We start from the raw sequence: 20,268 nt of genomic DNA on the forward strand, positions 1-20,268 counted from the left end.
CCCCAGCCTCCCTACCACCCGTAAGATAACTCCTGTTACCTTATTTTGGTGTGTGTCCTTCCTCTCTATTCCGTTCCTTTGCAGTTTCCCCTAACAAGGTAATACTTTTTATTCCTTGCTCAGTGGTTTGTTGCCTTTCCCTATGCAGTATCTCTAAGAAACCTCTCTGTATTAGTTTCTCTAATTTCTAACTTCCCTTATCCTTCTAACAGCTGGAGAGGTTTCAACAGACTACACTGAGCCAAAGCTTTGGTGTTGCCTGACTTAGGATTTCTTTACCTCTGTTTGCTGATAATGTTACACTTTTGCCATGTTTCTGTTGAATTATTATTTTCTCACTGATTTACAGAAGGAGCTATTTTAGACACATAAGTGATTTTGGGAAAAAATACTTATATTCAAAGTCATTAACTGGCATTATCCATCCAAGAAATTGGACACATAGGAAGTTCAGGTTCTAGGGAAATGCCTTGTTTGTGCCAGCGGCCTCACATCATCTCTATTAATTGTGCGAAGTGGGATGCTGATAGCTGTGGAAATTACAAAGCTGGTGTTTTCTGCATGTGAATATTCCCCACAAGGTTGCCAGTGCTTCTTTTACTTATTCTGTTCATTCTTTTCCTACCTATTCAAGGATCTGAACTGTGTTTCTTCACAGAAATTTCCAAGGAAATTCTATTTCTTACATTGATGAAAATATATGGAAGGCATATCGATGGGCTGAGAAACTGTGAGTATATTCTCTCTAAATACAATACAAAAAAACTTAACTGCGTTCTAAGATCCTTCTTGGTCCAGAATTTTGAAGTCAGTAGCTCTGAGGAAAGGTATTTCCCCTTCCTTATCCCAAATCAACCTCTCTTGATTCCAATTCTATATTTATCTTAAAAATTAAATTTGGCAGGCTCTCTTTAAAATTAGAGCCAATCTAAACTTATATTTCATTAGACAAGGAATACATGATTACATTCTCAATAGATAAAAATGAAAGAATAGATAGAGTGAACATCCTCCTTGTGTTTTGATCTCCCACCGCCAAAATAGCCACTAGTCTGGATTTAGTATATATCCTTCCAGACATTTCCATGTATTTGTCTACATACATATTTATAGACAGCAAAACAGGTTTGTTGTGTGCCTTCTTTTCCTTTCCTTTTCTTTCCTTCCTTCCTTCTCTCTCTCTCCTTTCCTTCAACCCTCCCTTCCTTCCTCCAGTCACTCCTTTCTTCCTTCCTTTTACATAAACAGTAACATCCTATAACTCGATTCTTTTTCTTCATGGTAGGTCTTAGATTTCCTTTCTTCTAGTACATAGGGGGTTACCCCATTCGTGTGAATTCCTGCGTAATATTCCATACTACGAATGTATTACAATTTAATAATTTCCCCTACTGGTGGATGTTTAGACTGTGTCCAATTTTCTTGTCACTTGCATTGCTGCCATGAACTGCCTCATCCATGCGTCTCTGTGTACACAGCGGGGATTTCTGTAGAATACATATCTAGAAATGGAATCATTGGTATGAAGACAATGTAGATGTACAATTTTAATGGCCCTCAAAAAAATTGTGCCGACTTACACTCCAACCCATAGACCATGACAGGGTTCACATCCTCACGCTCCTCCACCAGTGGATATTCTCCACTTCTTGGCTGATCTGATGAGTGAATAAAAGGGGTCTCAGCTGAATTTGAAGTTTTCCGATTACTTGTAAATTTACTATATCTCTTTGTTTACTGAACATTTGTATTTCGTGTCTGAATTTTCTGTCCTTTTCCAATTTCTTATCTTTTTTTTTTTAATCGATTTGTAGAAAAAGTTAATGTGGATACAAATGATTTTGGAAAAAATATTACAAGCAAAGCAATTAACTGAAATTCTTCATTACAGCTTGTGTGTCGTATCAGTAGTTCAACTTGAGTAGATAAGTTAAAAATGACTACTGAATAAAAATATATGTTTATAAAAAATAAAAAATTTTTAAAAAATGACTACTGAATTAGTGATAAAAGACATAGTAGTCATAGTAATTTAAAAATAGGGATTATGATTCCCCTAAAGTAAATCCCCCACCCTTAGTCTGCTATCTTATTAGTAAGAGAGATGTGCTAGAACCAAGCAATTTTTTTTTATTTTATGAATTTCTTAAATACTATGTATAGTTTATGTTTTCCTATGATAGTGTCTGGCTTGGAGATTTTATTTCCCAAACTTGTAAGAAAACTGAAAGTAATTCGGCACCATAAACAAATAACGTTAGTTTTCTGTAGGGAGTGGAGCAAGAGGATGGGTAGGCAAAGGGACAGGAATAGCAGAAAAACTTTGAATTGTGGACTATATACCTCTGGAATTTTGAGCCATGTGAATATATATATATATATATATATATATATATATATATAATGTATTTTTAAAAAATAAGTAGAAATTTAAAAATTAATTTTTAAAAAGCATGTATTTGGTAATTAATTACTAGAACATGAATCTAGTAAGATTTGCAGATTTCAAATTCAGCTTGAGGGTTGTACCTTATAAGGCGGAGGTTCCTAACTGTGGATCACTAATCTGTTAACACATTAAATAACAAGATATAGTGGTAGGTCTAATAACTATTATAACTTCAAGGTAGTGGTGAGAATAAATGACATTTTGAGATATTTATGACAAATATACGATATATCATTTTATCAACCATCCAAGTTTGGCCCTCCAAATTCAACCCATTCTCCTCACAGATCTGGACCCTAAAGGGATGATCCACAAATTGAAATCATGTGCACACCTTTGGACATATTCCAGAAAGCGCAGTTTTTTAGGGAAAAGGTTCATAGCTTTTAAGAAATTCTCAAAAGGTTCTTGTTTCGAAAGATTGAGATTGAGTCACAAATTAAGGAGTGGGGTTGGAGAAAGACATTTATTATGCTGTGAAATTGTACTTATCATAAGTGATAACAAATGGATAATTTGTTTTAAATAAAGGTATAGTATGTTTGCAGATTGATATCTGTCATTTTCTGAGTTCATTCAACAAATACTTATGAGCATCTACTATGTGCCAAGAACTATTTTACATGCCTGGGATAGAGGCTTAAGAACAAAATCGACCAAATATCCCAGTTCTTGAGGGGTTTACAAATACATAATATAAAAACAAATATGTAAATATAATAAATAGATAAAATTTCAAGTGCTGATAAAAAATCATTAGCCATCCAGAAATCTCTGTTTTCTAATTTTATTATTCAACTGCTATTTCTGCTGCTCACAGACTGAGTTTTTTATTAATGATAACCCTTTTCATTCATATAATCTTGAGTTGGTTCTTTTTTAATAGATGTGCTGTTTACATCTGTCTGAGGATATTAATTATGCCATTCTAAAATTCTCCTGGGCTTTCCCTGTTAACTTGGATTCATTGGCTTTGGACTCTTGTTTGTTTTTATTTTCTGTCCTTAATGGATGGCTTTCTCACACTGTGTGGTCATTCCTGAGTGCAATTTATTTTGTAGTTGAGATTCTACCGCTTCTGTTTTCTGGCACTAGGGAAGAGCTGAAAACGAGCTACGGGGGCTTGTTTTTCTGTGAAGGATTCCCCTAAGAATTAAGGAAGAGGAGGTGGGAGGTCATTCTAGTGGTGAGTCAGAGAGGGCATTCCCTTCCTCCAGGGTTCTGGGACCCTGACCTCTTCCTGACACCAATTGCTCCTAGCTGGAAGAAGATACCCTTTGTTGCCTGGTCCAGGGAGGAAGGATGAGGGGTTGATGTGCTGCCCCTGCTCTTCCCACCTGATCCCAACTAACCACCCTGTGGGTCGCTCCAGGGCATTTCTAGTAAGGGATTGTTTGTGGAACTATTCCTGTGTCCTTGAGCTAAGGTTGTGGATTTTTAAATTTATGCTTTCTGTCATTCTTAGGGACTTTGGTGGAGGTTGCAAGGGAAGAAATCTGGCATGTTTCAATCTGCCAACTTGAAATAGCACAACCTCTTAGGAAACCCCTGTTAAATCCTAGAGAAACTTATGCACAAGTACAAGAATGTTCAAAGCAGCATTGTTTGTAATAACGAAAAACTAGAAAAATCTAGTATCCACCAACAGTAGAATGAATATACAAAGTGTGGTATAGTCATAAAATAGAATACTATTCATTTGAAATATAATGTAAGCCACATAAGTCATCTCAGATTTTCTGGTGGCTGCTTAAAAATTAAAAGTAAAAAGACAGAGATGACATAAATGTTAATATATTTTGTTTAGCTCATATAGCCAAAATATTATCATTTCAACATGTAATCTTTATATATGTTATTAATAAGATAGGCTACATTTAAACTGCCTTCACAATATTCAAAGTATCATCATTCTTGCATGTAGTCAGTGTAAAAATTATTAATGAAGGAGTTTATGTTCTTTTCCCCATACTAGCTCTTTGGAATCTCAATTTGGTTGCAATTTTTTTTTTATCAGAAATACTTGATCTGTATTTATTTTTTTTTAAGATTTTATTTATTTATTTCACAGAGAGAGATCACAAGTAGACGGAGAGGCTGGCAGAGAGAGAGATAGAGGGAAGCAGGCTCCCTGCTGAGCAGAGAGCCCGATGCGGCACTCGATCCCAGGACCCTGAGATCATGACCTGAGCCGAAGGCAGCGGCTTAACCCACTGAGCCACCCAGGCACCTCTTGATCTGTATTTAGATTTCATAAAACTTACAGTTTAAAAAGTAATATCACATACCCACATTGTTGCAAACATATTTAAACATTTTCTAATAACTGTTGCGTATCAGGTTTTTTTTAATTTAAATTTTAAAATAATTGAAGTTAATTAAATTAAAAATTGAGCTCCTCAGTCACACTAGTCACTCCCAAGTATACAGTAGCCACATGTAGCAAGACATGAAATACTAGGCATTGAAATGAACCATCCTCAGCTACGTGCAACAATATAATGAATCTCACCCAATATTACAGACGCAACATAGAAAATAATACATATAATATGATTCCATTTACATAGAGTTCAAGAAGAAGCAAAATTAAGTTATGTTGTTCACAGCTGCATATGATAGGTAAACCTACATTGAAATAGCAAGGAAATTAGGGGTTCCAGGGTGGCTCAGTTAGCTAAGCATTCCAACCCTTGACTTGGGCTCAGATCGTGATCTCAGGGTCATGGGACAGGGCTCCACGCTCAGTGGGGAGTCTGATGGAGATTCTCTCTCTCCCTATTCCTCTGCCCCTCCCTCTCTCTCTCTTTCAAATTAATAAATAAATCTTCAAAAAGCCAGGAAATTCTTCTTAGAATCAATGGTGATTTCTGGAGAATCCGAGAGCAGGTTGGCATTATCAGGGGCACACTGGGGTCTCCTGGGATGCTGGTAGCACTTTCTTGATAAGAATGGTGTTATCTGGGTATTTGTTGATAATTATTAAACTGAACATTTTTAATGCACATTTTTGTAGTTCTGAAAAACATTTTTTAGTTGGGGTAAAAAAATCAAATGGCTTTCCCTACCACACTGCTATAGCTGTGTATAGGGCTTCCGAACAGAATTTGGGAAAAGAGAAGAGGAAATGGCAGTTCTGCCAGTGTGTCGTTGAGACCCAGAGCTGGGTGCTAGCAGAGACTTTGTGATCCAGAGAGTAGGCATTAAATATGCATTTTGGTACAAAGAGTGGATAGGAGGGTGTGTGTGTGTGTGAGAAAGAGAGAGAGAGAGAGAGAGAGAGAGAGAGAGAGAGAGATGGAGAGAGATGGACACAAAGCAGTACATGAAAAGAAGGATTAGAATGGAAACAGAGCAGAGATGAGTACTCCTAAATTAAACAAGAATTAAGATATTTAGGGGGCACCATTTCCCAGGTTTCCCTCCCATATGGAAGTTAGTCCTAGGTAGTAAATAGTTGTAGTTATTTTGCATTTTGATGCAGAAATAACTTTTTTCATTTTTCAGGATTCTCAGTGAAAATTCTTTGACTGAATTACATAAGGACTCTTTTGAAGGCCTGCTATCCCTCCAGTATTTGTAAGTTAATCATTTATTATGACTTTTTAGTTATCCCAAAATAAATATGGGTTCAAATTAGATAATCGCAACCATTTCTTCTAACAAAATTCTACAGTTCTGTAAGTCTGTAGGGCCCCAGCCCATCTCTAGCATTAAATATCTTCTATGCGTTTTCCATTTTCTAATTTTATAGACAAGATATAGATAGAAAAAGACCCTACAGTTATAGAGCAAAAGGGGTAATGAGGTCTGAGCAATTATGGACACCCATATGAACCTTCTTCTGTAAGTGTTCATAAACCATCTGCTTACATTTGTATTTAGTTTATGGCTCATGGATCAAATCCTGCCCATGGTCTGTCTTTATAGAGCCTATGAGTTAAGAATGATTTTTACACTGTTAGAGGGCTATAAAAGAGAAAAGAAGAGAAAGAGAGGACTATGCAACAGAGACAGCATGTGGCCTACAAACCCCAAAATATTTACTATCTGGCCTTTACAGAAAAGGTTTTAAAAGTTGGTTTAGTAAAATGAGAGGAATTAAAGTTAACCTCAAATTGTCACCCCCAACTCACTTCTTCCCTCCAACTCCCAATGTTCTCTGTGTTATTCCTTATACTCTACAAGTAGTGAAACCATATGATAATTGACCCTCTCTGCTTGACTTATTTCACTCAGCATAATCTCCTCCAGTCCTGTCCAAGTTGATACAAAAGTTGGGTATTCATCCTTTCTGATGGAGGCATAATACTCCATAGTGTATATGGACCACATCTTCCTTATCCATTCATCTGTTGAAGGGCATCTTGGCTCTTTCCATGGTTTGGCAACTGTGGCCATTGCTGCTATGAACATTGGGGTACAGATGGCCCTTCTTTTCACTACATCTGTGTCTTTTAAAAATAGAGCTACCCTGTGACCCTGCAATTGCACTCTTTTTAAAAATTTTTTAAAAATACATTATTTATTTACTTGACATTATTTATTTACTTGAGAGCATGAGCAGAGGGAAGGAGCAAGAGGAGAGGACTCCCTGCTGAGCAGGGAGCCTGATGCTAGATGAAATCCCAGGACGCTGGGATCATGACTTCAGCAAGCAGAAGGCAGACACTTAACTGACTGAGCCACCGAGGTGCCTGGTTCAATTTTTATTCTTTGTCCATGCCATCCAGAGCTCTGTATGTCATTAATCCTTATTAATGATGCTCTTTAGCATATAGATTCTTCTTGTAAATGTAAAAGGTCTAAGGGTAGTGGGTAAAAAGAGCTTGATATGGCACTAAGAATAGTCCTTTAAGTGATCAAACCTTCCACGTCTTAGGAGACAACCGCCCTTGTGTTGGTCTTCTTGGATACCTCTGCTGTCTGGACTCCAAACCTTACAAACACAGTTTGGAAAAGGACAAATGAGAAGAACTGCTCAATGGAATAGGCCCTTCATTACTTCTACTAGGAAATACTTTGTAAACCAATTATTTTATGTTAGCTGAAGTATTCTCATTCATTTAAAAAACTGTCAATCTAAAGCTCATATGACAGGCACTGTGCCCAGTCTCATAGGCACAGAGATGGTTAAGACAGGCTTCCTACCCTTGTAGGAACTCATGATCTCACAAGGAAAATAAACAGAAGTTCAAACCGTAATGTGTGAAGCTCTAAGTGGACACAGCACTGGCGAGGAGCAGAAGAGAGAGCCATAAAGTCATAAAACTACATTTCTTTTTTTTTTTTTAAGATTTTATTTATTTATTTGACAGCTAGAGATCACAAGTAGGCAGAGAGACGGGGGGGTGGGGCGGGGGGGAAGCAGGCTCCCCTGCTAAGCAGAGAGCCCCATGTGAGGCTCGATCCCAGGAGCCCGGGATCATGTCCCGAGCCGAAGGCAGAGGCTTTAACCCACTGAGCCACCCAGGTGCCCCATAAAACTACATTTTCCCTCTGCTACTCACTACAGTCATTTTCCCTCTGCTACTCACTACCCAGATATTCATTTACTTTATAAATATTTTATAAAATGTTATTTTATGTCCCTGTGTCAGTTTTAAACATGGTAGGCAATGCAGATGAACACGAGTAGTCCACACTTTCAAGGAGTTTATGCTCAGAGGAAATGGGATGCAAAAATAACTATATTAAAAAGAAATTGGGGCGCCTGCCTGGCTGAGTTGGTAGAGCGTGTGACTCTCGATCTTGGTATCGTGAGTTCAAGCCCCAGGTGGGGCATGGAGTATACTTAAAACTTAAAACTTTTTTTAGGAAGAAGGAGAAGGAGAAATGGATATGGGCAATGGGAACACAGATAAGGGGAAAAAAAAGACTTCATTTGGATCAGGAAAGCCACCAGAGCAATGCTGTTTGAACAGGACCCTGAAGAGCTATTGGGTGTCATCAGACAGACATCTTGGGAAGAATAAGCTTGCAAAGGAGAATGGGAGGATGGCAAAATGCAGGGAAAATATCTTGGATACCTGTAGAGTAGGAGATTAGAGCCAGATCTTCTCGGATTTTGAAGGCCATGGACGACATGCCAAGCTACTGGGTAATCACAGCAGTGCTCCAGGACAGATTTTAGCCTGCAGCAGAGTCACCTGGACGGCTTGTCAGAACACAGTTACTGACTCAGTCAGTCCCAAGTAGGGCTGAGAATTTGCATCTTGAGTAATTTCTCAAGGGATGCTGGTCTTCGAGATCCACTCCGGGAGAATTAATCTGGTCACTATGTGCAGGATGGATTAGAAAGGGAGAGACTGAAGATAGCAATGTCTATTAGAAGATGAGGTGGAGGGACGCCTAGGTGGCTCAGATGGTTAAGCGACTGCCTTCGGCTCAGGTCATGATCCTAGTGTTCCGGGATCGAGTCCCACATTGGGCTCCCTGCTCGGCAGGGAGTCTGCTTCTCCCTCTGATCCTCGCACTTCTCATGCTCATCCTCTCTCTCACGCTCTCTCTCTCAAATAAATAAATAAAATATTTTTTTTAAAAAAAGAAGAAGATGAGGTGGAAAGTGAGGGACTAAGTTGGGATCAATGGAAGTAAGAGAGGCAACTAGAATCAAGAATGGGTGTTTTCAGACGAGATCGGGCGCGTTCAGGGTGGTATGGCCGTAGACGAATGGGTGTTTTCAAATAAAAACCCAGTACCCTGTAGTTTTTTTTTTGTTGTTGTTGTCTCACCACCTGAGACAACAGTTAATAAATTCATGGGATATTAAGGCAGTGTACAACCAGAAATGAATTTCTGTTAACATGACAATGTAATTCTGAGTTAGTTGAGTACAAAGTGATGTACTGATTAGAGGAGTAACTTCCTTTCAAGTTAAATGAAAGGTTATCTTTTATTTCTTCTGTTATTGGATTGGGCTAGAAAAATAGAACTCAACCAAGAAGGTATGCTAATGTGAGAATATCCCTTTTAATATTAGAAATTATAATTATAGGGGCACCTGGGTGGTACAGTCAGTTGAGCATATGACTCTTGGTTTCAGCTCAGGTCATGATCTCAGGGTCCCAAATGGAGCCCCACATTGGGCTCTGTGCTCAGTGCAGAGTCTGCTTTGGGATTCTCTCTCCCTCTCCCTCTGCCCTTCCTCCTTGTGCACTTTCTCCCTCTCTAAAATAAATAAATCTTTTTTTTAAAGATTTCTTATTTATTTATTGTCAGAGAGAGAGCACAAGCAGGCAGAGTCGCAGACAGAGGCAGAGAGAGAAGCAGTCTCCCTGCTGGACAAGGAGCCGGATGCGGGACTCGATCCCAGGACCCCGGGATCATGACCTGAGCCGAAGACAGCGGCTTAACCGACTGAGCCACCCAGGCGTCCCTAAATAAATATTTTTAAAAAAAGAAATTATAATTATATATGGAGATAAAAACTTTGAGCTTGTAATCTAGAAGTTGATGAGGTCACAAAAGATCTTCTAATCAATTCTTCTGCTCTCAGGAAAGATTACTTCCAAGATCTATCAAGATCTATGTTGTAGATTTTATTTATGAAGATCATGAAGGTCAGACTCTTTTAAGAGAGGTGAGGACAGAGTTAAGGGCTCCAGAAGGTTTTCAAATAACAATTCCTGAGATTCAGAGTTTAGTCAAAAGCTGCTTATTCAATACTATCATCCTACTAATTAGATATCTAATAGCTAATTGAGGCAATATTTTCCTTTTACTTTTCCTAGAGATTTATCCTGCAATAAAATACAATCTATTGAAAGACGTACATTTGAACCACTACCCTTTTTGCAGTTTATGTAAGTTACAAATATAATTTCATTATATTTGGAATTTTTAAAAAACTTAATTATAAGCCTCTTTGTTATAATCACTCTGAAATATGACTGAAATTTTATTAATAGAAAGCTACTAAAATTATGTAGCAAATCTTTTTTTGTCTGTAGCAAAGATTAATGTGAGAATTATTATACTGATCAGACCGAATCATTCTAGAGCAGTGGTTCTCAATCAGGGTGATTTTGCACCCAGGTGACATTTGGCAGTGTCTGGAGACATTTTGGGTTGTCAGACTGGAGATGAGCTACTGGCGTCTAGTGGGCGGAGGCCAGAGATGCTGCTAAATGCCCCACAGTGCATAGGGCTGCCTCTCTTAACAAAGATGATCCAACCACAGATGTCAGTAGTGCTGACACTGTGAAACATTTTTCTAGATAAAGATTACTTAACACAAGTATTTAGTAAACATTTACTGATCTGTATCTAATGCACCACATGTATAAACATGAAAGTATAAATCTTTCATGCAATTTTTTTTAAAAAGTAAGTATCTTCCTTAGTGAGTATTTTTGTGTGTACTGAGAGAGGATTGAGATTATGTTTTATTATATATAAATTGGAATCGCTAGCAAAGATTAAATGTTCTGAAAGAATATCTTTTGTTTTCTTCTTTTGCTTTTGTCTTTTTTTTTTTTTTTTTTTAGAAATCTTGGTTGCAATTTACTCACGGAACTGAGCTTTGGAACATTTCAGGCTTGGCACGGAATGCAGTTTTTACACAAGTTGTAAGTGAAATAGAAAATGAATACATGTTAAAAAAAAAAAAAACACCATGTGTAAAAACATATAGTTATTGGTTCAGTGGGTGTAATAAGTCCAGTATGAACTCTGAAAAGTATGTCTTAAAATCTACTCATTCTTTCAAATGAGGAAACTCAGGTACAAAGAGGCCAAGAGACTTGTCTGTCTCAAAAATGGCAGCCTCCGCTTACCCTAGGACTCAGCTTTGGTGTGGGCAGTAAAAGACCCCAAGCAAATAACAAATAACAAATCAGCATAGCATTATCCTGGGAATCCACAACAGCGATGCTTCTCCAACAGGAGCAGGGTCCTTGAAATGCTACTTTTGAATTTAACTTTGATTCCTTCTCATGTGCAAAGTTCCTAACTGCTTCAAGGCATGAAAAATAAAGTTTGAAAGAACAAAGTTTAGCACAGAGTTCTACAGGAAGCAAAAGTGTGGGTGCTTGCTTAGCCATCAGTTTCTTTTAAATGCTAAAGTGGAAAGAACTCCTGAAAACACTCCTGGGCACTTCTCTCCCCATTCACCCAGAGCAGAAAATATACACCTCTGAAGTAAATTATCTGGGGGCAATAGGAACCTTTGAGGTATGGAAAAAGATGCCATTTATGTTAAGTTGTAGTGTGAAAAACGTTCATAAAGAAAATTCGTTGCTGTAGCCTAAATCCACATGCTTTCCTTCCTGACTCCTCTTCGATAAGAGGTGGGTGATTCCCTTTCAGCTGGAAAATTCTGTGATTTCTCTGTGACATAAGCAGATCTTAGTGGGTGTGTTCAGTGGCCTGACGGGGATTTAGACACAAGGGGAAGATCCTCCTCTGAGGAAAAGATGGTCTTACCTGTCTTATCATTCAGAAATACACTTTGACACGATTTATTTCAGATGAAGGTCTTGAGGTTGTGTCTGGAGCTGCAGGTGTCCATCTGTGGTGGCCTCCTCTCTCCTCTCATTAATGTGCTGATGCCTGACTTGGGGAAGGAGTCCCGAGGGTCAGCTTTTTTGTTTTGCCAGCAACCAGAGAACAGGCTCAGTGAGTTTTTCCACCAAGAAGAATCATGTCTTAAACTCGCCACCTTTACTAAGCACGCTATAACACACTGGGAGTCTCTTACAAGAATCTGCATTTCATTGTAGTTAGCTAGGCAAACACGGGAAAAACTAGGATGAAATCAGTTGACAAAAATTAATGGATTCACCAAAAAACATTGACGGAGCGCCATACCCAGTATGTGTCAACACTGTACTAAGTACTGGGGGGTACAAAGAAGAGTAAGACAGGGACCATCCCCAAGAAACTTACATATGGGAAGGAGGAAGATGGGTGTTGATGGGAAAGCACACGGGAGCCATGACAGCACCTGTGTAGAGCGGGGCCTCAAGGTAGGGAGGTAACACAAAACAAACGGAGGGTGGCTGGGGGCAGGGGAGAGGGTGGTGGGTTATGGACATTGGGGAGGGTGTGTGCTATGGTGAGTGCTGTGAAGTATGTAAACCTAGCGATTCACAGACCTGTACCCCTGGGGATAAAAATACATTATATGTTTATAAAAAATTTTTTTAAAATTTTTTTAAAAAGGTAGGGAGTTGACAAAGTAGGGAACGGGTTGCGGGATAGAAAAGATTCATAACGGACAAGACGACAACTTGTTTGTGCTGAGTTTCTGCGAGTCTCTTAAATGACAAGAAAAGGTAATCAAAGAGCCAGAGCGAGCTGGGTTTGAAGATAAATTAATACACATGTCACGTGATTTGAATAGAGCTGTACTGCTGAAACTAATGCACGGTTCCTTCCGAAAGATTATCACAATATATGAAGTGTGTATTGGGAGCGAGTTTCCTTCTTTGTTTGGGGCCAAATTTTTCTAATAGACAAAGCTAATCAGCTTCAGGAAATGTTTGCCATCGTGAGATACAAACTTTATTGGATTCCTTCCAAAGGCAAGTTGCCAGGAGAAGATGCCACCTCTCGAATTACGTCATGTTATTACCTATCTGATACATTACCAGGGTGTTTATAAAAGTTGAAACAATATTTTCTCTGGCATTAACTTAGTTTGTAAAACGTAGAGACCCCAGCTGAGTTGGACTGATCTCAATTTATCTCAGATCCTTGGCTCCTCACTTATATAGGCCCCTTCCATGGGGTCCTAGCAATATTTTGTATGTTTTTATTAGACAGAATTTCCCAAAGTAGGTAAGGTTCAGGCCCCACAAGATCCTTGATTTAGCCCTGGATTTCAGGTAATTATAACTCAATAAGTTTCTTGAATGGAGCCTCTAAGTTATTGATAAGTACCGAGTAAACTAGTAAGCAGTGTGGTAAAGTCTATTTTGGAATCTGAAATCCACCTCAAAGACATGCCAAGAGCTTATTAATTAAGTACCATTTTGGGGGGTTTTATTTCATTTGGTTTTAATAAGGTACCACTTTTTGAATGGTAGTAATAATCCTATCTCTTTCAGATGAAATCAGGAATGAAATTTATTATGGAAAACCAGCAGTGGTTGATAATCCTAAATGTTAAGTACACCTTTTTTTTTTTTTTTCTGACTTTAAAGTGCTTCTCCTTCATTCACCTACACAGGTCCAGACTGATGGCTTATTTTTTAAAATTCTTTTAGTCACTTCATTGGTTCTAACAATACAAGCTCCATGATTTTAGAAACTGAAGGACTGTACAATGTAGAAGGGCTCTACCTAATCCACATAGAGCAAAAGCACACTCTGGCTTATCTGTGGTGCCTCAGTGTTGTACCAAGAACATGAACACTGAGAGAGAAAGAGGGAAATCTCAGCCTTATCCCCACTGTTGAGAATACCGCTGAGGTAGTTGTGGCCACACTGTGAAGGCAACTCGAGCTGTGGTCCCAGAGACAGCCTAATGCTCCCCCGTCATCCAGCATCGGTTTCCTTTAGGTGGCTGTGTGCACACACAAGTTTATACACCTCAGGGTATCGTCATCACTTTTTGCTATGTACTGGAAATCCTGGCAGCTTCTTCTCAGATTCAGAAAGGCATAAACATTAAGGATGAAAATAACAACTCGGGTCTGTCCTCTGAGGGTACTTCAAGTGGCTGTTTCATTCTTTTCTATTTGTAATAGTTCAAAAGGTTTGAGATAGTCTGACCCAGCAACTACCATACTTTCCTTCTTCCAGCCACATCTTATCCTTCCCATGTATATAGCAACCTATCTTCTTTCTCTCGGGAGCATAGTAGTTCCTCTGCTATCCCCATAACATTTCTTTATTACCTACCTCTGGTAGGCACTCACCGGGTTCCTGGCACTCTGCTAGGGGCTTTTACGTATCGTACAAGCCAGACAGTTGTGCCCATCGCTCTCAGTGCCTGGCACATAGAAAATGCTCAACACAGGCATGTGCTCAACACATGTATCTCATTTTCAGTTTTCCAACAGCTCTTGCAATGTAGGTATTGTTATCCCCGCTTTGGAGAAGAGGAAATTGGAACTCAGAGATGTTGGGCAATTTGCCTAGGCTCACCGTGAAGAGGTGGCAGGACCACTTAGGAGCTCTGCGAGTAACGCAGCTCCACATTCCCTTGGACTAAGTGCTGAATGATGACTATTTGTCGTTTTGTGAGTTGTCGCTTGGAGTTGGTCTCTAGCTGGAATAGGACCTGTAGAGCAGAGAACTCCTTTTCCCTATGACAGTCCCACACTTCTGGAGCTACTGGCCATGCCACCTCTGGGTAGCACCAGGCTTTCTGCTCACTGCCCAGGACAGACATCATTAGCACTAAGCACCGACTCTGTGCCCCGCCTTATGCGAGCTGCTTTGCACAGGCTCTTTTCATTTAATCCTTGGATGGCCTCATGAGGTAAATGATACTGAGACTCCGAGCTGTCACTCAAGTCACTTTACCAGGAAGTGACAGCCAGAATTCAAACCTAGTTCTGCCTGATTCCAAGGGCCCTTGCTGCTTCCGCTCCTCCTCACTGTCAGGAACTCTTCTTCAAAGCTGTTCTCAGAACTTGGACTTGAATATAGGCCCACCATTTCAGATTCTTTAACCTTCGCCCTCCCCCGCCTCCAAGAAAGGATTGACGTCATGAAGTTAGATGTCTTGTATTGAGGACCTTCACATGGGGAGTTATGTCCTCGTGGCTCATGGACCTATGTAGATGAATAAAGGAAAGGGGTTACTCCATCCCCAAGTACTTCAAACATACTGGAACAGGGTCTAGGTCACTCTACTTAGTTCTTTGACTGCCTTCCTCCAAGGAGCCAGTTTTCCCTGCCTGCCTTGGGATTCTAGCACAGACAGTTTAGAGTTTGTCCTATTTTAAATTTATTTTCACTGCCTGCTTTGGACATTTTTTCAGCTAAAGCTGTTAGGATTTCAGTACATTCAGGACAGTGATGACATGCTTCAGTCCTCAATTCTTCTCTGTCTCCTCAGTTAATAGAAACGATACGTAGCCCATCTGTCTGGACCTGTGTAGAAGAATTTGGAGAAAAAAAAATTACAGGTAAGAAATGTTCCCTTGTTTTGTGAGCTACCTTTCATCTGTCCCGTTGTTCTGCAGCAAAAGGCTTTTGCAAGAATACTTGAGTTTTCCTCTTCAAATAAGATATATTTTTAGAAAATCATTTAGAACATTCTTTCTTCAACTTTGATTATGAGACAGCCTTTGAAGCCTCATAACTGTTGCTATGTTTTACTCCCATAAGGATAAGCCCGTGAATACCAAAAACCTGGTGGACTGGAGTCAGCACACCTTTTATCTGTGAAATGAAGGAATTGAACTGGAAAGGAAGTGGTCTCTAGTGTGATGACCTTGGAGCATCTAAAATCATTTGTTTCGTGGTTTGTAGAAAAACAGTTACTGCGGAGAACCCCACATGTAAACTGTTGGGTCAGTTCTCATTCTGCTCTTCCCCCAGGCACAGCTTTCATGAAGAAAAGACAGCACTAAGACAGGAAGAGAAAATAGGATAATTTAGAGTGGCCTCGTATTTTGGTTTCACTAGGGATAAACACGGGATGTAAATCTCAGTAGGACAAGGGTGGTCTGGTTAGGAGGAAACACTGAGATGATAGATACAAAGCCATGGGTGAGCACCCAGGAAAGACTGGAGGGTTAGAGAACTGGGGTTACTTGGGGGGAAGGATAATAAACTCTTAAATTGTTTTGGTACATAATGCTTTATAGTCATGTTTTAAAAATGGTGGTAGGGAGGTTAGGCAGAGAAAGACACACAGGAGCTCACTTGCTTGTCTTTTTATTGAGTTGTAAGAGTTCTCTCTAAAGTGAGCACACTGCTTACCAGTAAGCTTATAGATTTTAATGCCAATTTTTTTTTTTTTAAAGCAAAGGACATTCAAAGCCTCAAAGTTGAGGAATTGTGTCTAACCAGACATGTGACCTTCCCAATTCTTCCTCTTCACGACGTGATCTTACTGAATATTAACCAGTGTTACAAATCCAACATTTTAATGGTACTAAGAAAAAAAATCTAGGAGCATGGGCTAGAATAGGAAAAAATAGCCTTGCCTTTATATTCAAGGCAAGAACAAAAATGCATAGTTCTTCCTCCTCCTCCCAAGAAAGCATGACTCCCAGCCTCACCATTGGCTCCCTCTGACCTCCATTGTGTAGAAGAGTCTGAATCTTTGCTCCTCTTTTCTCCACCTACCAACATATTTGGTCTTTTGACAACTGGTGCTCTATTTATTATAAGATGGTTCTTTTTTTAAAATTGAGATTCAAGGGTGCCTGGGTGGCTCAGTGGGTTAAGCCACTGCCTTCGGCTCAGGTCATGATCTCAGGGTCCTGGGATCGAGTCCCGCATCGGGCTCTCTGCTTAGCAGGGAGCCTGCTTCCTCCTCTCTCTCTCTGCCTGCCTCTCTGCCTACTTGTGATCTCTCTCTGTCAAATAAATAAATAAAATCTTTAAAAAAATAAAAATAAAAAATAAATTGAGATTCAACCCACATAATATGCAACATTATAAAATATACAGTCCAATGGTATACTTTGATAGACAACAGTCAGCGCTAATTCCAGGACATTTTCATCACCTCCAAAAAGAAGTGTCATACCCACCAGCTGTGACTCCCCATTCTTCCCTAATCCCAGGCCGTGGCGACAACTAATTTAACTTCTGTCTCTACAGATTTGCCTATTTTGGACATTTCATAGAAATGTGAGTCTAGCCTCTTTCACACAGCACGTTAGCTTCAAGGTTCGTCCATGTTGTAGCATCTCTTAGCACTTCCTTCCTTTTTAAGGCTGAAAAACATTCCCTTGTATAGATACATCACATTTTGTTCATTCCTCAGTTATTAGACATTTGGCTTATTTCCGCTTTTTGACTATTATCAATAATGCTGCTATGAGTATTCACATACAAGTTTTTGTGTGGACATATGTTTTTTAATTCTCTTGGGTACACACCTATGGACTCTAGACACAAACTGACGGTTTTAGAAGGGAGGGGAGCTCTCCTGTTCTTGTAGAAATTAATAAATTTTTTTATTTAACAAATGCTCTCTGAGTTGCTGCAAGTCCATTGGTAGAATTTTCCACAGTTCTAAAAAAAATCGATTCTGATCATTTTGCCAGGTTTTTTGTTGTTGTCATTGCTGCTTTTATGGAGGGTGAATTTTCAGAAGTCCTCGCTTTCCCACTTTCACTGATAAAATGGCTTTATATCCCTAAGATAGAAAATGGCTTTAAATCCCTAAAGTCTCAATGACCATTCGTTAATTAAGTACTTAATCATGGGAGATGATTAGAGAAAAGGAATAAAAATAGAAAATGTAATTCTCAGAGAAGCTCTCCCAGATGGAGAGATGAAGTTCAACAAAGTATTTCTGTATTTAGTGCTCTCAAAGTTAAGTTTAAGATAAAAGCTGTATTAAACCCCCTTTTCTTCATATGAGTTACACACAGGCTTTGGAGTCAAAACTGAGTTCAAATTCTAGCCCTGCTTCTGACTGGCTTGACAATCTAGGACAAAGTACATAACCTCTCGGTACCTCAGTTTCCTCGTTTGTAAAATGGGGTAATGATAATATCAATCACATAAGGTTATTGTGAGGATTAAATGTGAAATGTTGATCACAGATGCCTTACAGCCCAATAGCATTGGTTGTGATGCTTGTCTTTCTAATATCTGGCAAAAGTACAATAATAATTCTTGAGTAGAGTCAACCTCAAGGCAGATTTTCTTTTCTTTCTTCCTATTTCTTTTACTTTTTTGTTTTAAAGAATTGAGAATAAAATCTACATTTTAGAATAAAAACTTGTGTCAAAGAATGACACGTTATATATTTATTCAACAAACATTCATTAAGTAACTAGTAAATAACAAGCACTATGTCAGGCACAGAGCCAACAATAGCAATCAAGTACGGTCCCTGCCCTCAAGGAGCTGACAGACCAGGAGACTGACAAGGAAACAGGTGACTACATGTTATGACAAAGGCTGTGATACAAGGATACACGAAGTGTGTAGTGGGAGTGTAGCTTTCACCAGCTCCTCCTACATTTAAACCCTCTTGTTTCACTACAAAACCGAGGAATTGGTCCTGTTTTTGTCTTTAACTGGGTGGTTTAAGCTGTGGAAATTTTTAAATTTCTAGAGACCTTGAATCATGGAGGGCACTAGAAATAGCATATTTCCTACAGAGCCATGGCTTTCTACTAGTGTAGTCATTTTGGGGGTTTTCAACTTAGGAAAAGTTCTTTGACATAGTTTTCCTTTGCCATCCACCTAAAAAAAGATGTTTTTTCTCTTTCTCTTCCCCATGTTATCATCCAGAGACCTGGGTAGTTTCCAAAGGAAGAATGCTTTGCAGATTTATAGGCAAAGGCAGAAAATGATTACTTTTAACCTTCAAGTTCCATGCCAAAAAATGAACATAAAATTTCATGGTAGATAATTCTGATTCCATTGCATTTTTCAGAATTCTCAATCGTAATCCTCTGACAACTGTTGAAGATTCATATCTTTTTAAATTGCCGGCATTAAAATATTTGTAAGTATTACCACAATCTCATGGCTCGTGAGATGATTTCTGCTCTTTTTAAAAGATTCAGTATTTTGCATTTTGATTAAAAGTCATAAAAGTCATAATTTAAATTTTAACTGGGTTATCAAAATAAGAATTATTGGCAAAGAAAGAATGTATATGGGCTAGACAACCTGCAGAGCAGCATTGAAGAGCTTATACAGATATGGAACATGCAGATGTAGGCAGAAATATCATTTATCACATATGTAGAAATATCATTTGTCTCAAAAAGAAGAGTGGAATAAGATGTACATTATTTTTAAAAATAAGAGAGGTGGATGCAATTGAGAATGAGAAGTAGGACAACAGCAAAAAGAGATTGTACTGTTGATCACCAAAGTGATTAATATGATGAGGCACATAAATTTAAATTTCTTCCGTAAGAGTTCTCTGAAATTATTGTCCATAGCAAGTTAAGTCTTGAGCTGGCTCAACAGAATTGAAGTAATCACATGTTAAGTATCTTTTTAGGTGCAGAATTTTTGTCTTTGGTATCATGCATGTTTGGGCTTTCTCTTTCAGAGACATGGGAACGACACAGGTGACCCTTTCAACAATTGAGAGCATCCTCATGATGACCCTTGAATTGGAAAAACTGTAAGCTGATTTTTCTTATGTTTACTTTCACTTTGTCCTTTATTTAGGTTTGTTTTATTCTTAAGTCAGATTTATTGAGGTGTAATTTTCATTTAATAAAATTTACTCTTTAAGTATATAGTTTGATGACTTCGGGCAGACATATAGCTATGTATCCACCACCACATTCGAGATACAGAACATTTCTGTTCGTAGTCAATCCCCTTTTCCCACCCTCAGCCCCTGGAAAACCACCAGCCTCATTTTTGTCCCTCTAGCTTTGCCTTTTCCACCAGGTCTTATAAACGAAATCAGACAGAGTGCGGTCTTTTGTGATTGGCTTCTCTCACTCAGCGTCACCCTCTTGAGATCCTTCCACGTGGCTGCAGCTCTCTGCAGCTCATTGCTTTTCATTGCTGAGTAGGGTTCCGGTTGTGTGGTCACACCGGTTTATCATTCATCAGCCAATGGACGTTAAAGTTCTTAGTTTTGGGGCTGTTATGACTAAAGCTGCTAAAAGCAGTCACATGCAGGCTTTCATGTGAGCATACGGCTTTCATTCTGGGGGAGGTAAATTTTAAATTGGTTATCTGGTGAAATACCTAATGGT

At 38.9% G+C, this 20,268-nt stretch overlaps 1 protein-coding gene across 3 annotated transcripts in view; it reads left to right on the top strand.

The window, feature by feature from the left end:
* Positions 1-20,268, top strand: part of LOC131816376 (titin-like) — a 52,303-nt gene that overhangs the window by 11,877 nt on the left and 20,158 nt on the right. For 2 of the 3 annotated variants that reach the window (XM_059149058.1, XM_059149059.1), the window contains exons 2-7: positions 659-730; positions 5,957-6,028; positions 10,183-10,254; positions 10,939-11,019; positions 18,975-19,046; positions 19,605-19,679. In XM_059149058.1, the coding sequence (XP_059005041.1) occupies positions 659-730; positions 5,957-6,028; positions 10,183-10,254; positions 10,939-11,019; positions 18,975-19,046; positions 19,605-19,679 (444 nt within the window). Of the gene's footprint in view, positions 1-658; positions 731-5,956; positions 6,029-10,182; positions 10,255-10,938; positions 11,020-15,461; positions 15,532-18,974; positions 19,047-19,604; positions 19,680-20,268 lie in introns of those variants that run through there. The other variant, XM_059149060.1, reaches the window with a different exon arrangement.

The sequence above is a fragment of the Mustela lutreola genome, chromosome 15 (genome assembly GCF_030435805.1).
Source record: "Mustela lutreola isolate mMusLut2 chromosome 15, mMusLut2.pri, whole genome shotgun sequence".
Taxonomy (NCBI): Eukaryota; Metazoa; Chordata; class Mammalia; order Carnivora; family Mustelidae; genus Mustela; species Mustela lutreola.